This window comes from Colias croceus, chromosome 28, assembly GCF_905220415.1.
Source record: "Colias croceus chromosome 28, ilColCroc2.1".
Lineage (NCBI taxonomy): Eukaryota > Metazoa > Arthropoda > Insecta > Lepidoptera > Pieridae > Colias > Colias croceus.
The window spans coordinates 2210299-2235994 of record NC_059564.1 but is presented as its reverse complement, the minus strand read 5'-3'; the positions used below and the strand labels follow the sequence as shown (position 1 = coordinate 2235994).

General features: G+C 36.3%; 2 protein-coding genes across 2 annotated transcripts in view; both read right to left on the bottom strand.

Annotated features, from left to right (window-relative positions):
* LOC123703921 (UBX domain-containing protein 4) overlaps positions 1-25319 on the bottom strand; it is a 29651-nt gene extending 4332 nt beyond the window's left edge. The window contains exons 1-11 of the mRNA XM_045652109.1: positions 25091-25319; positions 18508-18645; positions 17506-17631; positions 15660-15830; positions 14240-14394; positions 13302-13409; positions 12196-12291; positions 11093-11228; positions 10433-10560; positions 9145-9313; positions 7829-8110 (exon numbers count right to left, since the gene is read on the bottom strand). Of these exons, the coding sequence (XP_045508065.1) occupies positions 7830-8110; positions 9145-9313; positions 10433-10560; positions 11093-11228; positions 12196-12291; positions 13302-13409; positions 14240-14394; positions 15660-15830; positions 17506-17631; positions 18508-18645; positions 25091-25172 (1590 nt within the window). The 5' untranslated portion in view covers positions 25173-25319 and the 3' untranslated portion in view covers position 7829. The remainder of the gene's footprint in view (positions 1-7828; positions 8111-9144; positions 9314-10432; positions 10561-11092; positions 11229-12195; positions 12292-13301; positions 13410-14239; positions 14395-15659; positions 15831-17505; positions 17632-18507; positions 18646-25090) is intronic.
* On the bottom strand, positions 504-1890 carry LOC123703939 (general transcription factor II-I repeat domain-containing protein 2-like). The gene has a single exon (XM_045652150.1). The coding sequence runs from the start codon at positions 1866-1868 to the stop codon at positions 504-506; it is 1365 nt and encodes a 454-aa protein (XP_045508106.1). The 5' UTR covers positions 1869-1890.
* Positions 25320-25696: the final 377 nt, after the last annotated feature.

Genomic DNA, 25696 nt, shown 5'->3' with positions numbered 1-25696 from the left:
GTTCTACACCAGGGATGGGGAAACTTTTTCCTTGGCGTGCCAATATAATACTAACGAAATATATGGCGGGCCAAGTTGTTTCATTTTTGGCTATGTTAATCACCGAAATAAAAATATTGATATGTATTTTTGAAACACTAATTTATTGTGCAATATAACAAAATAATTATTGGAATAAAAAAGAAATTGGAAATTGTAATTAAATTAAACTTTTAAGTTAGCTGCGAAGTAGAAGGTTGAGGAGCGCTGGTCTTTGTGGGGACATGTGACATGTGGAACTGTTTTTGTTTTTGCATGATTTCATCATAAACCGGCTCCATTTGTGATGCTGAACATTTTAGTAGTGAATAAAGGTGGTCATCCGAAAGCCTATTACGATGACAATTTTTTCTTAATTTCATTATTGAAAGAGTTTGTTCGCACAAATAGCTTGTACCAAACATAGCCATTATTTTTTGGGCGTGGGCAACTATATTTGGGTATTGTGTCCTAGGTATGGACTTCTAAAATTCCAATTTGCTGGTGTTAAGAAACAGTTGCTTCAAATGGGTATTGCATTGCATCTCAATTAGTTCAAGTTGGAGGTTGGCGGGTGTTTCATCGATGTTGACATTAAAAGGCATCGAAAAAATATTTAGTGAAGGCTCAATTGTCATAAAATCTTGAAATCTCTTCTCAAATTCTTCGTGCAGTTTCATTAGCTGTTGAGCGAACCTTTTTAATTTGTTGTTTGAGACAGGTGATATACTGCTCAGATTGGGAAAATGGGTAAGTTCATTTTTCTCTATACAACAGCAAAACAATTTAAGCTGCAATTTGAAGGCTTTTAAATGTCCCCAAAGCTCATCTAAGAATTGATTCTTGCCCTGAAGCTTTGTATTCAATTTGTTTAAGTGCGACAGCAAATCTGTGAAAAATGCGAAATCAGCAAGCCAATTTTCGTCAGACATGATCTTAAAGTCGTCCCATTTGCCTTGCACCGTCAGAAAGTCTTGAATCTCCTTTCTTAAGTTCCACACTCTCCCAAATGCATTGCCACAGCTTAACCATCTCACTTTAGTATGGTAGAGGAGATCAGAAAACTCGCTTTCGGTGGATTTTAGAAATGCTTGGAATTGTCGATGCATCAAACCCCGTGAACGTATTGTGTTGATAAGTTTAACAACCACACTCAAAACGGGTTGTATGTCAATAGCTGCTTTACACAACACATCTTGGTGTATGAAACAGTGCAGAAATAATACGTTATTATTAGGGTATTCTTTGCAAAATATACCCATAAACCCCAAATTGCTACCCACCATATTTGGTGCTCCATCCGTGGTTATGTTACATAATTTGTCCATAGGCAAGTGAAACTTTGAAAGACCCTCAAAACAAGAGTCGTAAATATTTTTTCCAGTGGTTTTTCCTTTCAAGGATTGTAAGCATGCTAATTCTTCGGTTATGTTGAATTCTGAATCAATTCCTCGAATAAAAATCAGCAATTGGGCAGTATCGCTCACGTCTGTGCTCTCGTCCATGGTTAGAGAGAAGTATTCAAATTCGTTACAGTTCTGTTCCAGCTGTGACGATAATTGTGCAGCGATGGCGTCAATTCGATCAGTTATCGTTCTCCGTGATAAAGCTAAAGATTGAAACTCTTTACTTTTTTCTGGACAAATAATGTTGCTTACAGCCACCATGCAATCTTTTACAAACTCACCATCCGACAAAGTTTTATTGCTTTTTGCGATTTTGTAAGCTACAACATAACTTGCCAGTGTTGCAGCTTTCTGAGTATCAGATTGCTTCGTGAACATGTTCTGCTGTCCACGTAACTTATCTTTTTGCCTTTCAACAAAGGACTTTCTCTCTGCCTCTGTCATAGACGAATATTTCGCATTTGCATGTTTTTTTGAGAAGTGTCGAGACAAATTAAAATCTTTAAAAACTGCAACTGTTTCATTACAAATGAGACAAACTGGTTTGTCTTTAAATTCTGTGAAAAAATATTTCCATGACCATTCTTCTTTAAAAACTCGACACTCAGAATCAACTTTCCGTTTTTTGGTCGTCATTTTGCTGCTGTAACAAAACAAGAAAACCAACATCACTACATCGCTCAAACATATTTTACAATTAAATCATTTTAAGACACAAAATGTGATGAAATTTATGCTACTTGTATATTATTATATTAACAAACTGTTTTCAGAATTTACATACAAACAACATGATAACATCTTACCTTGTGGATTTAAAAATGTCACCACTCACCGTCTGTTAAGCGACTGTTGTAGTTTCGTAATTAAGAATATACGGCGTACAATCATGCGATCTGAACTAAGACAAAACTCCGACTGCGGATAAAAAATGTACTCTGGGACTGCGGCGGCCGGCGGTGCGGCGCGGGCGGCGTGGATACGGGAATCCGAGGCTGGGCGCGCGGGAGGGGTGTCCGACGTTCGGACCGCACATGCACAATTGCACAGCACATGCCACGACCCATTTGACCAAACAATTGATTGTTCTATGCAAGCTGGCCATTGCCAATGAGAATGAAATTACTAACAATACGAAATATTCTCTTGATTTTTGTTTGATGGTCGCGGGCCGGATTTCAAGCCTTCGCGGGCCGGAGATGGCCCGCGGGCCGTAGTTTCCCCATCCCTGTTCTACACAGTCAAAAGCCTTAGAAAGGTCACAGAATATCCCTAAAGCATTCCTTGAATTTTCCCATGCTTTATATATATGTGACAAAAGAGCTATTCCAGCATCAGTAGTAGAGCGCCCCTTTGTGAAACCAAACTGTTTGGCGTGCAGTAAACCATTTGATACAAAATGACTACATAATTGGTTTAAAATTAATTTCTCGAAGACTTTGCTCAAAGTTGGTAAAATGGAAATTGGCCTATAGTTATTACAGTCTTCCTGGTCACCACTTTTAAATAAAGGAATTACTTTACTTAACTTTAATAAATCAGGGAATATACCACAGTCACAACATTGATTAAATATAAACGCTAAGTGGTTGGCAATGTTTTCTATAATATTATTTACTAAATTTACAGACATTCCCCAGAGATCACATGTTTTTTTTAAGTTTAATGTTTTAAAAGTTTTAACAATTTCCTCTGCAGTCACATGTCGCAATTCAAATAATACATTACACTCAGCAACATGGTCCCTCAAGTAGGACTCCGCAAGCGCTGATGACGAATTTAATTTTTCGGTAATACTAACAGGGACACTACTAAAAAAATCTTCAAAAGCAAGCGCAACATCAGCACTTTTGTCAATGACCCTACCAGCATTAACAAGTTTTATGGTACTATTTGATTGGCTTTTGCCCATTTCACCATTAATAATTGACCAAACCGTTTTAACTTTGTTATCAGAGTTGCGTATTTTATCTCTGACATACAAGCACTTGGCAGTGAAACAAACTTTTTTAAAAGTTTTTGAATAATTTCTAACATAACTAAGAAATGACATGTCTTTGTTATATTGCTTCATGCCATATAACTCATATAAAACATTCCTGCATCTGTGTATACTAGGTGTTGCCCATTGGCTAAATGGTAAATCCTTGGTAATACTTAAAGATTTAACTTTAAAGATTTTTTCAAACTCATTATGAATTAAATTAAAAAGATTTGTAAACATTTCACAAGGATTATTATGAAAGGATTGATCATTCAGGCCAGGCAATTTATTATTAATATTATCTCTAAATTTATGAATGCCTTTTTTAGTTATAGGCCTAACATTAATTCTTTTAAATGTAGGTATGCAATCCCATTCAAAAACTACTTTCTGGCCACAGTGATCCGAAGTCAGTGTATTGAGAATATTTTTTTCTAAAAAGTTAAGTTAAAAAGTTTCGTTCCAAATCGATATCTGAGGATCCTTAGGATCACAAAACAGGAAACTGTTACCAAAATTGAAAAAAAGTCAACGCCATTTTGAAATTTTCTGTTATTGTACCGATTTCGTTCAAAATCGATATCTGAGGCTCCCTGGGATCGCAAAACAGGAAACTGGTACCAAAATTTTAAAAAGTCAGCGCCATTTTCAAATTTTCTGTTATTGTACCGTATTTTGCTTCTTTACCAGCTGAATTTATTAAATTTTGGTACCAGTTTCCTATTTTGCGATCGAAGATCCTCAGATATCGATTTTGAAGGAAATCGGTACAACAAAGAATTTCAAAATGGCGCTGATTTTTTAAAATTTTGGTACCAGTTTCCGGTTTTGTGATCCTAGAGATGTTTAGATATCGATTTTGAACGAAATCACTACAATAACAAAAATTTCAAAATGGCGTTGACTTTTTTTATTTTAGTAACAGTTTCCTGTTTTGTGATCCTAAGGATCCTCAGATATCGATTTTGAACGAAATCGGTACAATAACAAAAAAATCAAAATGGCGTTGACTTTTTTAATTTCGGTACCATTTTCCTGTTTTGTGATCCCAGGGAGCCTCAGATATCGATTTTGAACGAAATCGGTACAATAACAGAAAATTTCAAAATGGCGTTGACTTTTTTTCAATTTTGGTAACAGTTTCCTGTTTTGTGATCCTAAGGATCCTCAGATATCGATTTGGAACGAAATCGCTACAATAACAAAGAATTTCAAAATGGCGCTGACTTTTAAAAATTTTGGTACCAGTTTCCTGTTTTGCGATCCCAGGGAGCCTCAGATATCGATTTTGAACGAAATCGGTACAATAACAGAAAATTTCAAAATGGCGTTGACTTTTTTTCAATTTTGGTAACAGTTTCCTGTTTTGTGATCCTAAGGATCCTCAGATATCGATTTTGAACGAAATCGGTACAATAACAAAGAATTTCAAAATGGCGCTGACTTTTTAAAATTTTGGTACCAGTTTCCTGTTTTGCGATCCCAGGGAGCCTCAGATATCGATTTTGAACGAAACCGGTACAATAACAAAGAATTTCAAAATGGCGCTGACTTTTAAAAGTTTTGGTACCAGTTTCCTGTTTTGCGATCCCAGGGAGCCTCAGATATCGATTTTGAACGAAATCGGTACAATAACAAAGAATTTCAAAATGGCGCTGACTTTTTAAAATTTTGGTACCAGTTTCCTGTTTTGCGATCCCAGGGAGCCTCAGATATCGATTTTGAACGAAATCGGTACAATAACAGAAAATTTCAAAATGGCGTTGACTTTTTTTCAATTTTGGTAACAGTTTCCTGTTTTGTGATCCTAAGGATCCTCAGATATCGATTTTGAACGAAATCGGTACAATAACAAAGAATTTCAAAATGGCGCTGACTTTTAAAAATTTTGGTACCAGTTTCCTGTTTTGCGATCCCAGGGAGCCTCAGATATCGATTTTGAACGAAATCGGTACAATAACAAAGAATTTCAAAATGGCGCTGACTTTTTAAAATTTTGGTACCAGTTTCCTGTTTTGCGATCCCAGGGAGCCTCAGATATCGATTTTGAACGAAATCGGTACAATAACAGAAAATTTCAAAATGGCGTTGACTTTTTTTCAATTTTGGTAACAGTTTCCTGTTTTGTGATCCTAAGGATCCTCAGATATCGATTTTGAACGAAATCGGTACAATAACAAAGAATTTCAAAATGGCGCTGACTTTTTAAAATTTTGGTACCAGTTTCCTGTTTTGCGATCCCAGGGAGCCTCAGATATCGATTTTGAACGAAACCGGTACAATAACAAAGAATTTCAAAATGGCGCTGACTTTTAAAAGTTTTGGTACCAGTTTCCTGTTTTGCGATCCCAGGGAGCCTCAGATATCGATTTTGAACGAAATCGGTACAATAACAAAGAATTTCAAAATGGCGCTGACTTTTTAAAATTTTGGTACCAGTTTCCTGTTTTGCGATCCCAGGGAGCCTCAGATATCGATTTTGAACGAAATCGGTACAATAACAGAAAATTTCAAAATGGCGTTGACTTTTTTTCAATTTTGGTAACAGTTTCCTGTTTTGTGATCCTAAGGATCCTCAGATATCGATTTTGAACGAAATCGGTACAATAACAAAGAATTTCAAAATGGCGCTGACTTTTAAAAATTTTGGTACCAGTTTCCTGTTTTGCGATCCCAGGGAGCCTCAGATATCGATTTTGAACGAAATCGGTACAATAACAAAGAATTTCAAAATGGCGCTGACTTTTTAAAATTTTGGTACCAGTTTCCTGTTTTGCGATCCCAGGGAGCCACAGATATCGATTTTGAACGAAATCGGTACAATAACAAAGAATTTCAAAATGGCGCTGACTTTTTAAAATTTTGGTACCAGTTTCCTGTTTTGCGATCCCAGGGAGCCTCAGATATCGATTTTGAACGAAATCGGTACAATAACAGAAAATTTCAAAATGGCGTTGACTTTTTTTCAATTTTGGTAACAGTTTCCTGCTTTGTGATCCTAAGGATCCTCAGATATCGATTTTGAACGAAATCGGTCAATTGGGTTAAATTTAAAAATGATGCAGGCGAAGCTGCCGGCAAACCTGTAGTATTTTTATAAGTCGACACTATATTATTACATTAATTAATAAAACATATTTTGTAAATGCACCTGCAGGTCACTCCATCAAGTCCGGAGGTAAGGTCTCAACATAACTAACAAAATGAGCCCAAACTCGGCACACCTAGCTCTAACCATCTTTTAGTTCCAGTAGCAGTCTTCGAAGTACACCTGCAGGTCATTCCATCAAGTCCGGAGGTAAGGTCTCAACATAACTAATAAAACGAGCCCAAACTCGGCACACCTAGCTCTACTCGTCTTTTAGTTCCAGTAGCAGTCTTCGAAGTACACCTGCAGGTCACTCCATCAAGTCCGGAGGTAAGGTCTCAACATAACTAACAAAACGAGCCCAAACTCGGCACACCTAGCTCTACTCGTCTATTAGTTCCAGTAGCAGTCTTCGAAGTACACATGCAGGTCACTCCATCAAGTCAGAAACTAAATATGAAATTTATAATCCCATAAGTATGAAAAACTATAAATAAAATCTTTCCTTGGTGTGCCTTGGTTGTCGGTGCAGAATGCGTCAATGATCAAGTTTATTAGGTCAAATATTTTGTATACGTACAGCGATCTTTTCGTAAACGAGGAGCTGCCTACAAGCGTCACAGCGTCTACTCACAAAGGCGTCCGAGCGCCGACTAAATTACTAAAATATTTCATTACAAATTTTTGTACAATAAATCAAGATGGTGTCAAATAAAATAACCCTTATTTCCATGCAATAAGTATCACGCGTTACAGTTAAATATGCGAAAAAATAAGATTTGATTTTAATTTTTTTCTCAGCTTATTTGTAACATTTTGATAGTTTTAGTTCCTACCTTTTTGAGTTGGACATGTCTGCTTACTTAAAATATTTTTAAATAAGTAAATTTATTTTATTAAATAATAGAAAAATGCTTCTATATTCATCACGATATTGTCAATTTTGTGTGAAGAGGCAACGGAAATTATTTTTTACAATATTATAAACCAAAATTTTCGATTAAATAATTCCTACCATTTAAAGATTAAGGAGTAATCTATCTATGGTAATTATTAGTCAAATTTGGTTTTGTATTATTTTGCCGCAAAATGCATCGAAAAACTGCTTATTTTTGTCAGATTCGTAAACGCGTCCTTAATATACTTATACTTTCCTGAGAATTAAAACATTATTTTTTAATTTAGTATTTTTTTAATGAACATAAAAATTGAATTTGCATTTGATTTGAATTTAATTTGCATTCAATTTGAACTTGCATGTGCATTTGAATTTTTTATTCACATTTGAATTGAATTTACATTTGAATTCAAATTCAAATTCAAACCACCCACCTCACATTTGCTGCGTAGAATTCCCGTTCCACGTGTTATTATCATCATCACCGGGTCTATCACCGGTGAGCCTGTGTATATTGCCCCTGCGTCTAATACCATTTGGCCCAATATTGCCAACGTTGGAGCCACTAGGGCCTGTACCGGTTGGTGTAGTGGGGCTGGTTGGGCCAACGCTTGGGCCACGCACTCGTGGTGTGGCGAAGAGACGACCACGCAACCAAGTGTATATTTGGTATGATGGATCGAGGATTAGCGATGTAAACAGTTGCGTGAAGAATGCTGGAAGGGAATAAAGATTAAGAATAAAATATTATTTATATTTTACTAGCTTCCGCGACTCCGTCCGCGCGGATGTCGGTCTTCGCGTGGATGGTTTATTTCTCCATTTTGAGTAACTCTGACAATGATATCTTATAAATATCTATTGGACCCAAATACGGCTAAGCCTTTAATAATACGCAACGTGTGTTCGCGGTTCTACAGAACAACGTCTATGGATAACTGAAAAATTAAGATTAATTTTTCTACTTATTTTTCCAGGATAAAAAGTATCCTATTTTACGCCCAGGATAATAAGGTATAATTATACCAAGTTTCATCGAAATCGAACCGGTAGTTTTCACGTGATGTCTTCACATACAGACAGACAGACAGACAGGCAGACAGACAAAAATTTTTTTAATCACATATTTGGGTTTGGTATCGATCCAGTAACACCCCCTGCTATTTATTTTTTCAATATTTTCAATGTACAGAATTGACCCTTCTACAGATTTATTATATTATGTATAGATACCATCAAAATCAGCTTAAAAATTACAATTTACAATCATCAACGTATATAGTTTTATATTGAATTGTTTGGAGTGTGTGTGTGTGTGTTTGTAAAGTTGTTTGTTAAAAATGTTTTTTATATGAATACGTACTTTTATTTGATGAATGCACGTGCTTGTATTTATTGAATGTTTGTGTATTTCTCTATGTGTTTTCGCTTACGATTATGACTGCTTTTGTGTGCGTTTATAAGTGTATATATATGCGTGCATGTATTCATGATACATTTTGTCTGTGTGTTGAACTTATATGTATGTAAGTTTTGCAGTTTGTATATATATGAAAGTAACTTAACCTAACTTTTTTGTTTAAGTATTTTTTACGTTATCAGTGTATGCAAAACTACACGTCCCCTTTGCGCTTAGTATACCAACAGTGGGACACCCTGTATATGGAATATTTATATAAGTTACGGGAGTGTCTATATGATTTTTTGGCATATGTATGTAAGTTTTGTGTGTATGTATGTGCATACTCACATATGAGCGACGCGACCGGTGCCGGTCTGTTAGCGGGCGGTGGACTACGTCTCGGCAATACTAATAGTGCGGCCGATGGGACTAGTTGTAGTTCTCTCAAAGTTGCTGTATCGGCGGTTAGCTCTTGGCGAGGGAATGCCGTCCATAGGGAGAAGGAGGTTGGCGACATCTGTTGTGAAGACAAAAAAAATAATTTAGAATATACCATAGAAATCTAAATAACAAGACACTAGAACTGCTATAATGTCATAATCAGTATGAAAACCGCTGTCGCCAAAATCAACACATTTAAACCTGGAATATACATTTGAGAAATTAAAAAAAATCTATTACGACGCGGGATTTTTTTTTTATTGAGAATAGGGAAGCGCTTGACCGCAATCTCTTTAAACTTTCTTCGTCTTGAAAATGGTAATCGGTTGCAAATGTAAATAACTGCGTTAAAAACAACCGACTTCAAACTTGCACTTGCAACATTTACAAATACAGACAAAAATGCTCATAAAATAAAAACTACTAGGTCTATCCGAATAAAATTTTTATGGGACCAATTCGACATCAGCCCGCATCGAACAAAAAAAAGAATCACGTAAATCGGTTCAGAAACCTCGGAGTAATCGGTGTACTTACATAAAAAAAAAATACCGGCCGAATTGATAACCTCCTCCTTTTTTTGAAGTCGGTTAAAAAGAGTGTGTGTACTTATGTATACTCGTTAGAAGTTATACTTCTATGGCGTATGGACAAAATACTAGAATATACAACTTGAACATAGTTATCGATTTTCACACCACCTAGAACTAACTTCATGCTGTTAAATTTAGGTGTCGGTGTGCGCGCGCATCGTACAAATTCACTCTCATCATTCATTTTTCTCCATCGCGCCAAAAGAAGTATAACTTCAAAAAAATTAAATGATAATTAATAATAGTAGAAGGATGAAACCAATCGGAAAACTGGGAAAATATTGTAAAAATTAAACAAAAAATAATTTTCTGAGATCGGGAAGGGGAAGGGAGGGAGGTTTTATTGGTAAAAAAAACAGTTCCAAATTCGCGTAAAATAGGTAAACGTATGACCGGATATTACTGTAATTTTTATTTATTTTTTATAAATATTTTTTTTTTTTTTTTATACTAAAACCGGCAAAGGAGCGGGCGGTGTACTGATGAGGGTGATCACCGCCGCCCATAGCAATTGCAACGTTAGGTGACTTTGCGATTGTTTTGCCGGCCTTTTAGGGACGCGTAGGCTCTTTTTTATTTAAAATTTTTATTTTTTGCCTCACCTGCAAGTTATCCGCCACATACCGGTGCACTTCGGCAAGTGTGGTGTTAGTGTCAAAGTGTACGGTGTGCGAACCGCCGTCACTTAACTTGAATTGTACTCGAGCGCGGGTAGTTCCGTCACCAACCGCTAGAGAAGACAAAAAATATTAAAATAAATAGATTTATTATGTGTCAGTTATCATTTGCGTCTATTTTAGACGATTTTAGTTGTCAATATGGGGTCTATTGCTTTGTGTGTCAGTTATAAATTATAATATGCATGAAAATATCCGTCTAAAATAATAAATAGCTGGCTATCAGGGACAGTATTTGCAAGCTGTGTTACCGGCGCGTATTATAGCTATTTAATTATTGACAATTAGTGGCTGTTCACACACTCACTAACATGCTATTTACACATTCACTTACGTGCTATTTACACTCACATGCGGTTTATACACTCACTTACATGCGGTTTATACACTCATACATGCGGTTTATACACTCACTAACACACTTTTCATACACTCACTTACATGCTGTTAACTTACAGGTGGTTTACATACACACTAGGGGCATGGGGCACTCACTCGCATGGGGCACTTGCTGGCTAATATTTTGACATCTCTCTGTAGCATTTTTTTAGCAAATATTTTTTTTTTATTTAGGGGCAAACTCACTAGCATGGGGCACTTGTTGCACCGGCGGCGGTTGGGGCAAGTCCCTGGCCCTCCGCTCGGCCCTGTCCTGTGCAATCTGCTCCAATATACGCTGCCTCGCTAGATCGTTCTCGAGTTTCTCGCGTTTACGTTCCTCCTGAAATTCAAAGGTACACTTGATTAAATTTTAATTAGGTTATTTGTATAATGAAACCTTTTCTTATTTTGCGTTATGTACATAGTTCTCCCTATTAGGTAGAGTAGGTTAATCTATACTATAATATTATAAAGCTGAAGAGTTTGTTTGTTTGAACGCGCTAATCTCGGGAACTACTGGTCCGATTTGAAAAATTCATTCGGTGTTAGATAGCCCACTTATCGAGGAAGGCTATATGCTGTATGTCATCACGCTAAGACCAACAGGAGCGGAGCAATGCGGGTGAAACCGCGGGGCGCAGTTAGTCATTTATAACAGTTATTATCATTAAAAATTACAAAGCCGATACAACAAACCAAAATTCATTTGAAATCAAATAAACCGATTTTGATGTGTAAGTTACACATCTTTTTGTTCTAAATCCATTAGAATTAATATTATTATCATAATTAAATCAATTAAAAGTCAAATTGAAAATCTCTTCAATCTTTATAAAATAAAATCCCTCTTACTCCATCAATAATAAATAATAATCTGTCCAAAGCCGTGTACGGAAACTATATGAAGCTAATATACTATACATGGTGTCGTTAAGTGTGCACACTGCACAGGCGATCATTCCGTAACTATAACAGATATCAAAAACTACTGATATCAAAAGTACTACACCTAAATCAGTTACTTTTTAAAAAAGAAACGAGAAATACAAAAAAAAATCCTAACATATATTTTTGAAGTTATAATTCTTTTGGCGCGATGGAGAAAAATGATGAGAGTGAATTTGTACGATGCGCGCGCACACCGACACCTAAATTTAACAGCATGAAGTTAGTTCTAGGTGCTATGAAAATTGATAACTATGTTCAAGTTGTATATTCTAGTATTTTTTTTTCCATACGCCAAAGAAGTATAACTTCTAACGCGTGTACATAAGTACACACACTCTTTTTATTTTTTTCTTATATACCTGTATTTGTTTCATCTCCTGATCCGCCTGCCATCTCTTCAACTCCGCGACCCCTTGCCCAGTGGCCCGCCTCTCTAACTCTTTCTGCTTTTCTAACTGAAAAAAGAACAATAATATTTTAACACTTTGTTGGTCATAAAAGCTTATTTTATTTTTTTTACTAGCTGTGCCGCGCGGTTTCACCCACGTGACCCCACTCTTGTTGGTCTTAGCGTGATGATATATAGCCTATAGCCTTCCTCGATACATGGGCTATCTCACACCGAAAGAATTTTTCAAATCGGACCAGTAGTTCCCGAGATTAGCGCGTTCAAACAAACAAACTCTTCAGCTTTATTATATTATTATATTATAAGTATAGATTTATTCTTTACTAGTGGTCCGCCCCGGCTTCGCCCGTGGTGCATATTTCGCAATAAAAGGTAGCCTATGTCCTTTCTCGGGTATCAAAATATCTCCATACCAAATTTCATGCAAATTGGTTCAGTAGTTTAGTCGTGATTGAGTAACAGACAGACAGACAGACAGAGTTACTTTCGCATTTATAATATTAGTATAGATTGTATATTGGGTTTTATCTTATTTTATAAATATCTTAATTGATTTAAATGTACAAATGACTGCCTTATAGCTTTTAGCAATCTCTGCCAGGCAACCTTCAGATAAAGGACATATTTCATTTAAATAGATATCTTTTTCAAGGATCTATGATGTGAAACTATTCTATTCTAACCATATAGCACTAGTTATTCATAGTTATTATATGTATACATATTTTACAAATAAATGTAGTTAGTTCGTCATGGAGGAATGCGACGATTTTGATATCTTTAAATCTGTTTATTGTAGAAAACGAATATTTCCTTTTTAGAATATACACTTACGAGCTTTCCGCGTTTTCAAAGAAAAACCCGCATAGTTCCCGTGGAATTTCCGGGATAAAATCTATCCTGTGTTAATCCAAGTTACCCTCTATATTCCGATTTATTTATTAGAAACCGGTTCAGTAGTTTTTGCGTGAAAGAGTAAGAAACACACACACATCCATTCTCACAAACATTCGCATTTGTAATTTTAAGTAGGAAGTAGGATAGTTTAAAAAATACCTCTTTCTCTTTCTCCGCCTTCTCTCTCCGTCTCGCTTCGATCAGCTCTTTCGCTCTTTCCATCTTCTCTTCTGCGCTAATGTCACTTGACGACGTTTCTACTGTCTTCTGGAAAGAGAAGATAAAACTCAACGATTGAACAGTTACATGAAATATATTTGGATTTAATTTAATATAAAACACCACGCCCCGGCTTCGCCCGTGGTACATAATTCGCAATAAAAGGTAGCCTATGTTCTTTCTCAGGGTCTAAAGATTGTCTGTGCCAAATTTCATCAAAATCGGTCCAGTAGTTTATGCGTGAAAACCATACATACATATATACATAATTACAAACCTTTCCTCTTTATAATATGTATAGATATAGATTAAAATATGTGTAGTATTTTCTTGCAATAGCAGTTACTTAAATTTACAATTCATAACTATGTTTCTTTTATCATCAATAAACAATAAACAAACTGAAACAACGCTTCTCGGAGTAACTTCAAAATTAGCTATTTTTGGTACCCCTCTAGATCTATATTTATATTAATACTAGCTTTCCGCCCGCGGCTTCGCCCGCGTTTTCAAAGAAAAACCCGCATAGTTCCCGTTCCCGATGGATTTCCGGGATAAAACCTATCCTATCTCTCAAGTTGAAACGAACTGCACATGGTGTGCGAATTTTATTATAATCGGTTAAGTGGTTTAGGAGTCCATTGAGGACAAACATTGTGACACGAGATTTATATATATTAAAGATTATAAAACTGAAGAGTATGTTTAATTTGTTTGAACGCGCTAATCTCAGGAACTACTGGTCCGATTTGAAAATTTCTTTCGGTGTTAGATAGCTCATCTATGAAGGCTATATATATAGGCTCAGACCAATAGAAACGCAGCCACGCGGGTGAAACCGCGGGACGCAGGTAGTAAAAAAAAGAATAAATACTTACATTTGCATCAACCCCGCTAGGTCCCGGTGCATTAGCATTGTCCTTCGGCACCCTTGTACAAACATCCCCATCACACACAACGTCATATTCCGCCCCCGAGCGAGTCACTTCGTGGTGGGTCGTTTTTGGCACCTTTGGGGGAGGTTCTGATGTTTCTGGATGAGAGAAGAAATATTAAAAAAAACGACGTGTCACTCGGGGACTAGGGCGGTTGCGCTATTGCATGCTATGCCTTCAAGCCACACCTCCGCCCGTCCCCGTGGGGAGCGTGAGGTTTTTTCGTTACGGAATTTCTCGATTCGGTCCCCGCGCTCAAGGCCCGCGATAGAAGCTATGCAATAGCTTAATATATTTTATTTTAATGTGAAAATGAAATGAAAGTAAATTTATTAATCTCTAACTTAAAAATACATAACATTCTTACATTTAGATTAAATACACATTCACTCAGTCCGATCGACTATGCTGGTAATTAAATATAAATTGTAGCCATTACGGTGTTTAAACTTTAAAAATACTAACGGTATTAAAAATAGAGAAAACTAATTATATTTTATTGCAAACTAGCGGTCCGCCCCGGCTTCGCCCGTGGTACATATTCACGTTTTCTCTACATAAGAACCATCCTCGTACTTCAAGGAATAAAATAAAAAATGAATTAAAGAAATCGGTTCAGCTGTTCTAAAGTTATGCGCTTACCAACACACTTTGGGATTCATTTTTATATTATAGATTTGCAATTTTGTTGTTAAAATTCGTTTAAAATCAATGTTTTATGAAAGGATAAAGGCACTATGATATACATATTATATCAAAATCATAGATTACCTTGCACAGATAACAAATTATGTATATTACAATAAATGTTTACTTAGAATGTTAAGTTTTATTAAGAGAGTATATTATTTCCAAAATCAAACATAAATAAAATCATGTAAGTTTCACCACTCTCTTGAGTGGTTCTAACCATTGAACAGATTTTAACGATTTTCATTTTTTGTCGAATTGTCTCTGCTCCAAATAAAATAATATCCTACTAATATTATAAATGCGAAAGTTTGTGAGGATGTGTGTGTGTATGTTTGATACTCTTTAACGCAAATACCACTGAACCGATTACAATGAAATTTAACACACATATAGAGGGTTACTTGGATTAACACATAGGATAGGTTTTATCCCGGAAATCCCACTGGAACGGGAACTATGCGGGTTTTCCTTTAACCTATTGAGCCCCGAGCGGCCCGATCGGACCACGACACAATAGATTTTCTATTGTGTCTGTGATTCCGGGGGCTGAGTTATTATAACGCGGGCGAAGCCGTGGGGGGGAATCTAGTATTTTATAAATTTACAAATCACAACTTCACTATTATTCTTAAAAACAGCCAAAAAAATAATATTCTATTGTATAAAATACCTGGTTTCTCATGCGACAGTACTTCTGGACTCTTAACACTTTCTGATGATGAAGATGCTTCAGGTTTGGTAGCAACAGTCACTGCTGCTTCAGATTGCAACAGGCTTGTTGTTTGTTGCTTTATATTCTGGCCCGAGGTGGACGGTTGGACCGTTGTTTTTGTGCCTTTGTCTGAAAATATATTTTGTATTATTTAGTATAAATATGAATAGTTGTATTAAGTAGTAGTTAGTTGAAATGTGAGTAGAATTTTGTATTATGAATATTAACTACTAGCTGCTCCGCGCGGTTTCACCCCCGTGGCCCCACTCCTGTTAGTCGTAGCGCGATGATATATAGCCTATAGCCTTCCTCGATAAATGGGCTATCTAAAACCGAAAGAATTTTTGAAATCGGACCAGTAGTTCCCGAGATTAGCGCGTTCAAACAAACAAACAAACTCTTCAGCTTTATAATATTAGTATAGATACAGGGTGTCCCACCGTTGGTATACTAAGCTCAAAGGAGGCTATAGTTTTGCATACGCCGCCGAGTTCGTAAAAAATACTTAAAAAAATCCAGATGCATTTTTTTTCAAATAGATGAATTCTTAAAACTCTTTGTGTACACCTCTAACCAGCAACTCCCCTAACTTTTCCACCCGCACGTGATCTATCTTTTAAAACGTAGATAGATACACTTGAATAAAGTAGATAAATACAACAACAATAGTTGCCAGAAATACATATTAATAGAAAGTATTATTTTATAAACTAGCTTCCGCCCGCGACTCCGTCCGCGCGGATGTCGGTCTTCGCGTGGATGGTTTATTTCTCCATTTTGAGTAACTCTGACAATGATATCTTATAAATATCTATTGGACCCAAATACGGCTAAGCCTTTAATAATACGCAACGTGTGTTCGCGGTTCTACAGAACAACGTCTATAAAACTGAAAAGTTAAAATTAATTTTTTTCTACGTATTTTTCTAGGATAAAAAGTATCCTATTTTACGCCCAGGTATAATTATACCAAGTTTCATCGAAATCGAACCGTTAGTTTTCACGTGATGCCTTCACATACATACAGACAGACAGACAGACAGACAGACAGACAGACAGACAAAAATTTTTTTAATCACATATTTGGGTTTGGTATCGATCCAGTAACACCCCCTGCTATTTATTTTTTCAATATTTTCAATGTTCAGAAATGACCCTTCTACAGATTTATTATATGTAAATAGATATGGATAAGTATAACTAAAAAATTAACAGTTTAAGAATATGACAGTAGAGACCAGTGAAACATGCAGCTAGTCAGTCCATGATCAATGATTAATAAATACATAATTATAATTCACATTTCACAGTATGCAAATAAACATTTATATTACGGTGCATTTACATCAAACGAACATAGAGCTAGAGCAATATTTCGTGTTCTTTTAGTAAACGAACTCATATTCAGTGTTATTCAGTATTAGAACATTGCATAGAATCTCTTCGAACGCACTAAAAACAACGAAATAATGCTTGACGGCTGATTACTAAAATAATTTGACATAATGGGGTTAGAATGAGCATTCGCTTGTTTAATGTAAATTTATTTATTTAAAATTAAATACACATGACAGGTCACGATCTTGCCGGGTCCATAGGCGCCACATCAATTTCACGAGCAGATCGCAACCTAACAAAATGTGTACAATTAACTACAATGGGATACAGCTTACAGTTATCTAAAGCGTACTGCAATAAATTAATATTTAAAATTCGTAATTTAATCTTAGATATAAAAGAAAGGCAATTAAAACTATGGTTTCTTAAACAATAGCAACAAAACTAAATGTACCGTTATACTTACAATGCTCCTCAAGTATCCGATCGATCCTCTCAGCAAGGTTCGTTGCCTGTACCCCAGCGCACACAACCTCCAAGGGTGTACCGTTACGTCCAATGAAGAATAGCGATGGTACAGGTACGAATTGATCTGAGTTTTGTGTTAAGTCAATAAAATACTTAATATTATGTTATATTGTTGTTAGAAGTCATTATAAATGGCATTTTAAAAATTGAAGTTGTAAAATTCTTAAAAGACTAGTGCAAATTTAAATATTATGTAATTAGGAAAAACAAGTTAACCTATTATGAAGAAAATTGATCATGCTTTTTTAATGAAACCACGCTGAAACATTTGTTTGTTACTAGGCTGGTTGCAGAGCTTGACCGACCATCAGTGCGTACATCAGTCGTGCTTGTCATATGTATGGAAATTCATAAAACCGTTCATAGGTAGACCGACCATACGCACGCGTATTGTCATGCGCATTAGTGTCATAGTCATACAATTGTTGATGCGTATCGTCAGGACCGACGGTACGCACTGACGGTCGGTCAAGCTCTGCAACGGGCCCTAGACTCCATACAGAAACATTATGTAAATGTAATTATACCTAGTTAGGAATTTTCCACTTATTTAGAAAGCAGTCTCTCAAAACAATAGCTGTGTTGTATTTTTCAATGTAATCCTACTAATATTATAAATGCGAAAGTTTGTATGGATGTATGGATGTTTGTTACTCTTTCACGTAAAAACTACTGAACCGATTACAATGAAATTTAGCACACATATAGAGGGTAACTTGGATTAACACATAGGATAGTTTTTATCCCGGAAATCCCACGGGAACGGGAACTATGCGGGTTTTCCTTTGCAAACGCGGGCGAAGCCGCGGGCGGACATCTAGTTTTAATTAAAACCTTTCTCTAATAGTTAAAAATGTAAAGATTTGATGTATAAATTGACGATTGTAAAAATTTGATGTAAAATGTTCATTGTTTTGTAAATATTTATCAAAAAGGATACAGATCTGTGCAAAGTATGTGTAATTCTCCGATCCACTCGTCAACTTGATAGCGAGGAAGTTGTTTTCATTGGCCAAGTGTTTCAACACAGCTGGATCGTCTATTGTTGCAGCCAACTCTTTGGATTGATCATTGTCACCTGTAATTTTAAAGTATGTATTATTTTTTATTTAAAGCCCTCGAAACTGACGAAATGGTTAACGGTGAAACAATTTTATGACATTCAAGAATTTATTACATTGTGGAATCTGTGACAATGAAGAATTAGTGTGGTGACGCTTATATAAAAATAATAAAAACAAGGTAAAGATCGCTGCCTAGCGATAAGGCCGCCATTTGTACATACTTGCCTCTATTTGTCTTTTTCTGTGTGTATTGTAAATCTCGTGTGTGTGCAATAAAGAATCATCTATCTATCTATCTAACACCAGCTAGTAGCTACTCAGGCACCTGCCGCAGGGGCAATATTGGAACATCCTCTGCGGCAGGTACATGAGTATTAAGCTGGTTTTATTTGCCAACAATAAAATATTAGACATTCATAAAATAAATAATAATATAACGGTTTTACATTACAATAAAACCGATATTATGTGCCGAAAAGGAAAACATACAGCATTGTTATGAAGAAGCAATGTATACTCAACCATAGATACGGAATGATTTCCATAGACTACATACAAACTCTAGTTCCAATTTATTCCGCTAGAGGTCGTCGCTGTCACCAGCAAGGTGATGGGGGAACCAAATTCATTTTTCGAATCATAGTCTTCACCAGGAAGGACTTCCTGCAATGCTGTATGTTTTCCTTTTCGGCACATAATATCGGTTTTATTGTAATGTAAAACCGTTATATTAATGTGCCTGAATAATAATGTGTTATGAAGACGTGTTTGTTATCTGCTGGTGAAATAAAAAGACACAACGCTATGATGAATATAAAATATACAAAATAAAAGTCATATATAATATTCAAACAATTTATTATAGCATTTTTCATATTTCCTTACTTGTAATCATTAAATCATTTCACATAATTAATATGCACAATATTTTATGTTTAGACCAAATTAAAATAATATACTATTTTAAGTAGCCTTTAACTTTTAATCAATATTCAATCAATATAAAAATATTAACGTTAAAAATATATATTCTATGATAATGTAAAAGTATTAAAAATCAAATTTCGATTATTTTCATTAGATAGCTCAATTTCACGACAATAATGTTTAAAAAATGTATTGGAGGATTTCCAATTTCCTCGTGATAATATTTCATCTATAGGCTGATTCTCCAGCCATCCTAATGATGCTACCGCCGATCGACAGCTGCCTGGAGAAGCATTTATTCCGCTGTCTCTGAGTACAGAGCGTACCCAATTCCCAATCACTGTACGGGAAGCAGCTTTAGTTTTGTTACCGAATGTTATGAATAGGTTTTTTAAATTATTAGCTTCACTACGTTTTGAATAACTCTTTTGTATTAAAAGCCGTACAAAAGTGACTGGACAGATGTTTTTATCTGGATGTTTCGTAAGTTTCCAAGCTGATTGACGAGAACTATGAGTATCTGTTTTTGAACCAAAAGCTGGTATTAGGTAGATGTTTTCACCATTATCAAAGAAACTATTATCCGATATATTTAACAAAGTAAGATCATGAACCCGTCGTCCTGAAGCTAGTAATAATATCGTAGCTGCTCTACGAGAAATATCAAATAGGGTATCCTTTAGCGGGTTAGACGAGAGCCACTCAAGAACAGTTCTCGGATCCCATATAATCAACGGTCTAACAGCCTTAGGGTTACAGGCGCCAATTGCTTTAAGGGTGTGTTTAATAATAAAATTTGAAAATGACTCTTTTTCTATATGAGGACCGCAGAATGTTAAAATAGCTGATTTATGGACCAGTATCGTGCTGTATGATAATTTTTCATTTACGTTAAGATGTATTAAAAAACGGGCGATATCTGCTGGCTTTGGACACTTTGGATTTACTGAACAATTGACACACCAGGATAGCCATCTTCTGAGGGCTGGCGTATACGTTGATAATGTGGAAACTCGCCAGCTTCTCTTTAACAGGTTCTTTTCCTGCTCTGACCAATCTTTTATTAGTTCGCCCCACCCCCAATCCTCCAAACTTTCAGGGTTAATGTCTGCACTTGTGGTGGGGGTAACAGTGTCGTTACATCTATCAGCACTTCTGGCAGGTTCATGATCTGGTACGGGTGTTCCAGGGCTCTGACCTTCAGGCCCTGGAGCCAAAACGCCTTCGGCCATTCTGGGACTACTACAAGATACGTTCCCGTTGCACTGTTTAGATGTGCTAGCACCCGTGGTATGAGGCTAGGCGGTGGGAATACCCATGCTAGCTGATACTTCCATGGCCTGCTGAAGGCGTCTATATAACTTGCTGATAGATCTCTGCAGTCTATCGACACGTATTCCTGTACTACTGCAGACTTTCTTGTAGCAAACAGGTCGATCTGGGGTTGTCCCCACTTCTGGAACACTTTCGCTGTTGCTCTTGGTAATAGATGCCACTCTGCTGGACGTTTTCCTCGTGATAGCCTGTCCGCTATTATATTGTACCGTCCCGGTAGGTAATATGCGCTCACCGTTATCTTGTAGCGGTCCACTATCTGTAACAACCTGGAAGTTAGTGTTAACAAGGCTATCGATCTCGTCCCCCCTTCTTTTCGAATATAAGCAATCAGTGTCCTGTTGTCTGACTGAATTAGAACGTGTGCATTGCGCAACAGTTCTACATTCTTCTCTATAGCCGTTACTACGGCGTATAGCTCTTTTTTGTTGCAATGCCACCTTCTCTGACGGACTGACCAGACTCCTGACATAGTCTTCCCATTCAATTGGGCTCCCCAACCAAAGTCCGAAGCATCCGTCGCCAGGAAATGGGTGGCAGGTTTTTTGTGTATTGGCATGCTGTGCCGGGTAGCTCCGCGCCACCACGTCATCTCTTGTGCCACAATGGCTGGGACTGGCAGTTTCTGTCGCGATCTCTTCTTGTTGAAGCGACGCAGAAAGATCTGCATTCTGCGACAATGTAATCGGCCCCGCGGGATAACGAAATTCGCAAAGTTCAGTTGACCCAAAAGGCATTGTAGTTCTCGAAGGTTTACCTGTTGTTTCTTCAGAACCTGAGCTATGGCGTTGTCCAGCTTGTCCCTCCTTTTCTCTGGTAGTGACATAACATTTTTTGCAGTCTGCCATCGTATGCCTAAATATTCCAAGTCTTGAGTGGGGGTCAAAACCGATTTTTGGTAGTTTATCTGCCATCCCAGATATTCCAAGTGCCGCACGGCTTCCGCAGCCTGACGACATAACTTGGACTGGTCCTGATTGACCAGAAGGTAGTCGTCTAGATACACTAGAACTCGACAACCTTTTGCACGCAGGGTCTCCGCGACCCAACATGTTACTGAAGAGAAAAGGTACGGCGCTGACGCTAGGCCAAAGGGTAGGCACGTCATTTCGTAAAGTTGGAGCTGGTAACTTATTCTCATAAAAGGCCGGTGAGACTTGGCGCAGGCCAGGTGAAAATAGGCTGACGAGATGTCTAGCTTTACCATCCAGTCCCCTGGCTGGAGAAACTCGGGAACCGTGGAGTGCGAAATCAGGCGAAAATGCTTTGCATTTATAAATTTGTTCAGTTCCCGCAGGTCGAATATCGGACGCATAGTGCCGTCGCTTTTCTTCCTCAGAAAAAGCTTTGAAATAAAACTGGGAGTTCTTTTGGTGACGATCTTCAGTACACCTTGATCCAGAAGCTCCTGTATTGATTGAGACATTGCAGGGGACGGGGTTGTTGAATATTGTTTCATAATTTCCTTTGTTGGCATTATTAATGGTGGTTTTTTTACCAGGGATAATCGAAAGTGTGTTATTGCCGAAATTATAAACTTGTTCGCGCCCAATGCTTGCCAACGGCTCTTGAAAGCTTTTAAACAACCCCCCCTGAAGTGTGTCGGATAGTCACTTCCTATCTTCTTTGTTTCGAAAGGAATTATTTTTAGTTTGTTTAAAATTATTTGTCTTTTTAAAATTACTTTGCGAATTTTTAAATGTATCTCGAGTAACGTTTTTATTCGAACGGTATTGAGCCTTGGAAGTAGAAGGTATCAAATCCTTGTACTTCTTTTTAAGTGGTTCCGTTTTTTTATAAATTTGTGATTGTGAGGGCAGTAACCAAAAGTGAGGGCCGCCTAGCGATTGTATAAACGTTAAGAGTTTAGTCTTATTAAATAAATGTTCTTCGCTTGGAGGGATATTCCTAAGCGCGCTTTGAATATTTTTATCCATAATTCCGTCTAATAATCTTTTTCTCCTAATTTCGATACACTCGGCTCTTTTACCGCACACAATTTGTAATGTTTGTTCCGATAGCTTATATGACGGAGATGAAGTACCAAACGCGTCAGAAATTTTTTTAAAAAGATTATCTGGATTAAGTTCTGATTGACAATTGTGGGCCCAATTAATGAGCTCCTGTAAGCCCGATTGTAATAATTCCCTTTGTTGTAATAATGCATTTGTAACCGCGGCCATAATTTCTTCGGTTGATGCTAAGAAATCTTTACCTTTGTTTAAAGAACACATTTCGTCGTTAATTTTTAAACTACAAAACCCTGGCGCGGCTAGCATGTCCGTTAATGCTTTGGAATAGCGAATATGAGGCCACGTTGGCGAATTAAATTGTTGAAGCTCGATTAATTGACGTAATAATTTTTCATTCGCGGGTTTAAGAACTTTTCTCTCGTCAAAAACCGTTTTACAAACTCCTAAATCTATTGATTTGCTTGTACTCGTTGATGGATTCGACAAAAATTCGATATTTTCGGTTGCGGGTACTTCAACATTATTATTAGACTCTTTTATATTTTGAGCACTTTGTTGCTGCATTAAATAATTTGTAAGAAAACTGACCTGGGCATATAGTACGTCGATCCGAGGATCGGCGGTTACCTCAGTACTCGATTTTTGTTTCTTGGTCGTCGGCACGTCGACCTCCGGGTCCGAGTCTCTGTCACTCGAACTTGAAGTACATTTCTTCCGTTTGTTGTCGCTCCGGCTCGCTGACGAGGGCGAAGCAGCAGAACAATGACCTTCTGAGCCCCTAGGGGCCCCAGAAGGCTCCTCGAAGTCGTCGTTAGGTGGCGAATTCATTACGAACAGTAACGGTTGACTTTGAAAAATTATTAAATTATTCACACACTAGCACTTTAAACTTTTGAACACTTGTACACTAGTAATGCTTATTGAAACGACCGCCTATGGCGAGAGTACACAACGCTATGATTCGAAAAATGAATTTGGTTCCCCCATCACCTTGCTGGTGACAGCGACGACCTCTAGCGGAATAAATTGGAACTAGAGTTTGTATGTAGTCTATGGAAATCATTCCGTATCTATGGTTGAGTATACATTGCTTCTTCATAACAATGCTGTATGTTTTCCAGAGGCACATTAATTTAATATTATGCATTTATCAATAAAAGATGTACACAGCATTGACAACAGTTCTTGCCATTGTAAATTATTTAAGTATGTAATATATTTAATTACCATAATATTGATAATTTATGAATTATGTTAGAACTATTTTTATTATAATTATTGAGCTATGAATAATTTTGTATTTTATTGTGCAGTTCATAATTGTAATTATCTTTTGACCTGCAAAATCAAGGAAAATTCACAATATCTAGACATATTACAAATTGCTTCTTGCTACTTGAAAGAAAGACAAATCCTCAAATAATATTGGAGAGGATAAGGTCGGTTCGCATTTTAATTATGCTTTCGCTAGTATCGAACAACAAGAACAGGCCAACATCAGCTGTGACTTAATGGTGAAAGAATTCACACAGAATACAGATTTTAATAACATGTGACATGAAAATAGTTGAATTCATAGTTTTATGAAGTATTACGGTTGTAAGCTATGGATATGTGAAGAATGTGGCTTATCTTTAGTAAAATATGTGACACACTAGACCAATAAGAGATTAGAGAATTGGTAATTACTGAATAAAATATGTTTCACTTTATATGACATGTGCATAACAATTTCTTTTTGAATATATATTATTAAATTAATTAATTAAAACTACCAATGATAACAATATGAGAATAAACAACAAAAAAATTACACTTGAAGATTGAAAATTGGATTAAGTATCTAAATCAGAAACTATTGGAAACTAGCTAAAATACTTAAAAAAAAACATTGAAAATCTACGAGAAACAGCACAGACAAAAATTCGAATGAATCATCATTCCATTTTTGTAAAACGAATACTGGTACTTTCGAATACATCTTTGGGAAATAGAAGGTTAAACGAGAGATTTTGTTGGACTTAATCGAGTAATTACGATTCGAGTAAACTTAATTACTCGATTAAACAATTGATCTTATGTAAATATTCTAGAAAAGGTTAACATTGTATAATCGAAACAGTAACCTCATTTTCAAATAAATACAAGAAAACTCATATCGGAATCAACAGAAAACACAAAAAGGCATCGTTTTAATGTATCTTTTATGAAAAAATATATTTACCTTCAACGAAAACGACGAAAATAGCATTTTTTTGTTTTGATAGTGTTACCGCTTCGGCAATCGTCCCACCGAACCAATGCATTATGAGGGATTGTTCAGCTTCAGTTTTCAAACACAGTTATAAAGATTTTCACTTTATTTTAATATTACCTTTCGCAATTTCTTTTGTTATTGTGAGACAAAAATATTACATGAAGACATGACACAACAAATTTTGACAGAAGTGACGTGTTTCATTTTTATTTCTTCTGTGCATTGATTTTATTGTTATTTTTTACATAACGTTTTATTTATATTATATAATTTAAACTTTACAAATATAATATTAAAAAACGAACAATATGAATCAACTCGTTTATTATTGAAATTTAATATATTGTCTCTGGTTTCAAAGTGACCTTGAACCTAGACCTTGCTAAATATGTTTTTAGCTATTCGGCACTAGATGTCGTTATGTTATATGCGTTGTAAGGAATCATAGTTTATTTTTATAACAATGTATTCATTTTAATATTATTTGATGAGATATGGAGCTGACAATTTAAATAAGTACATAACATGGTTATAAACAAAAAGTAACATTTTAAAACGAACAATATTCTGATT

Excerpts from the sequence above, each read along its gene's own strand:
- LOC123703939 (XM_045652150.1), bottom strand. The coding sequence starts at position 1,868 with ATGACAGAGGCAGAGAGAAAGTCCTTTGTTGAAAGGCAAAAAGATAAG.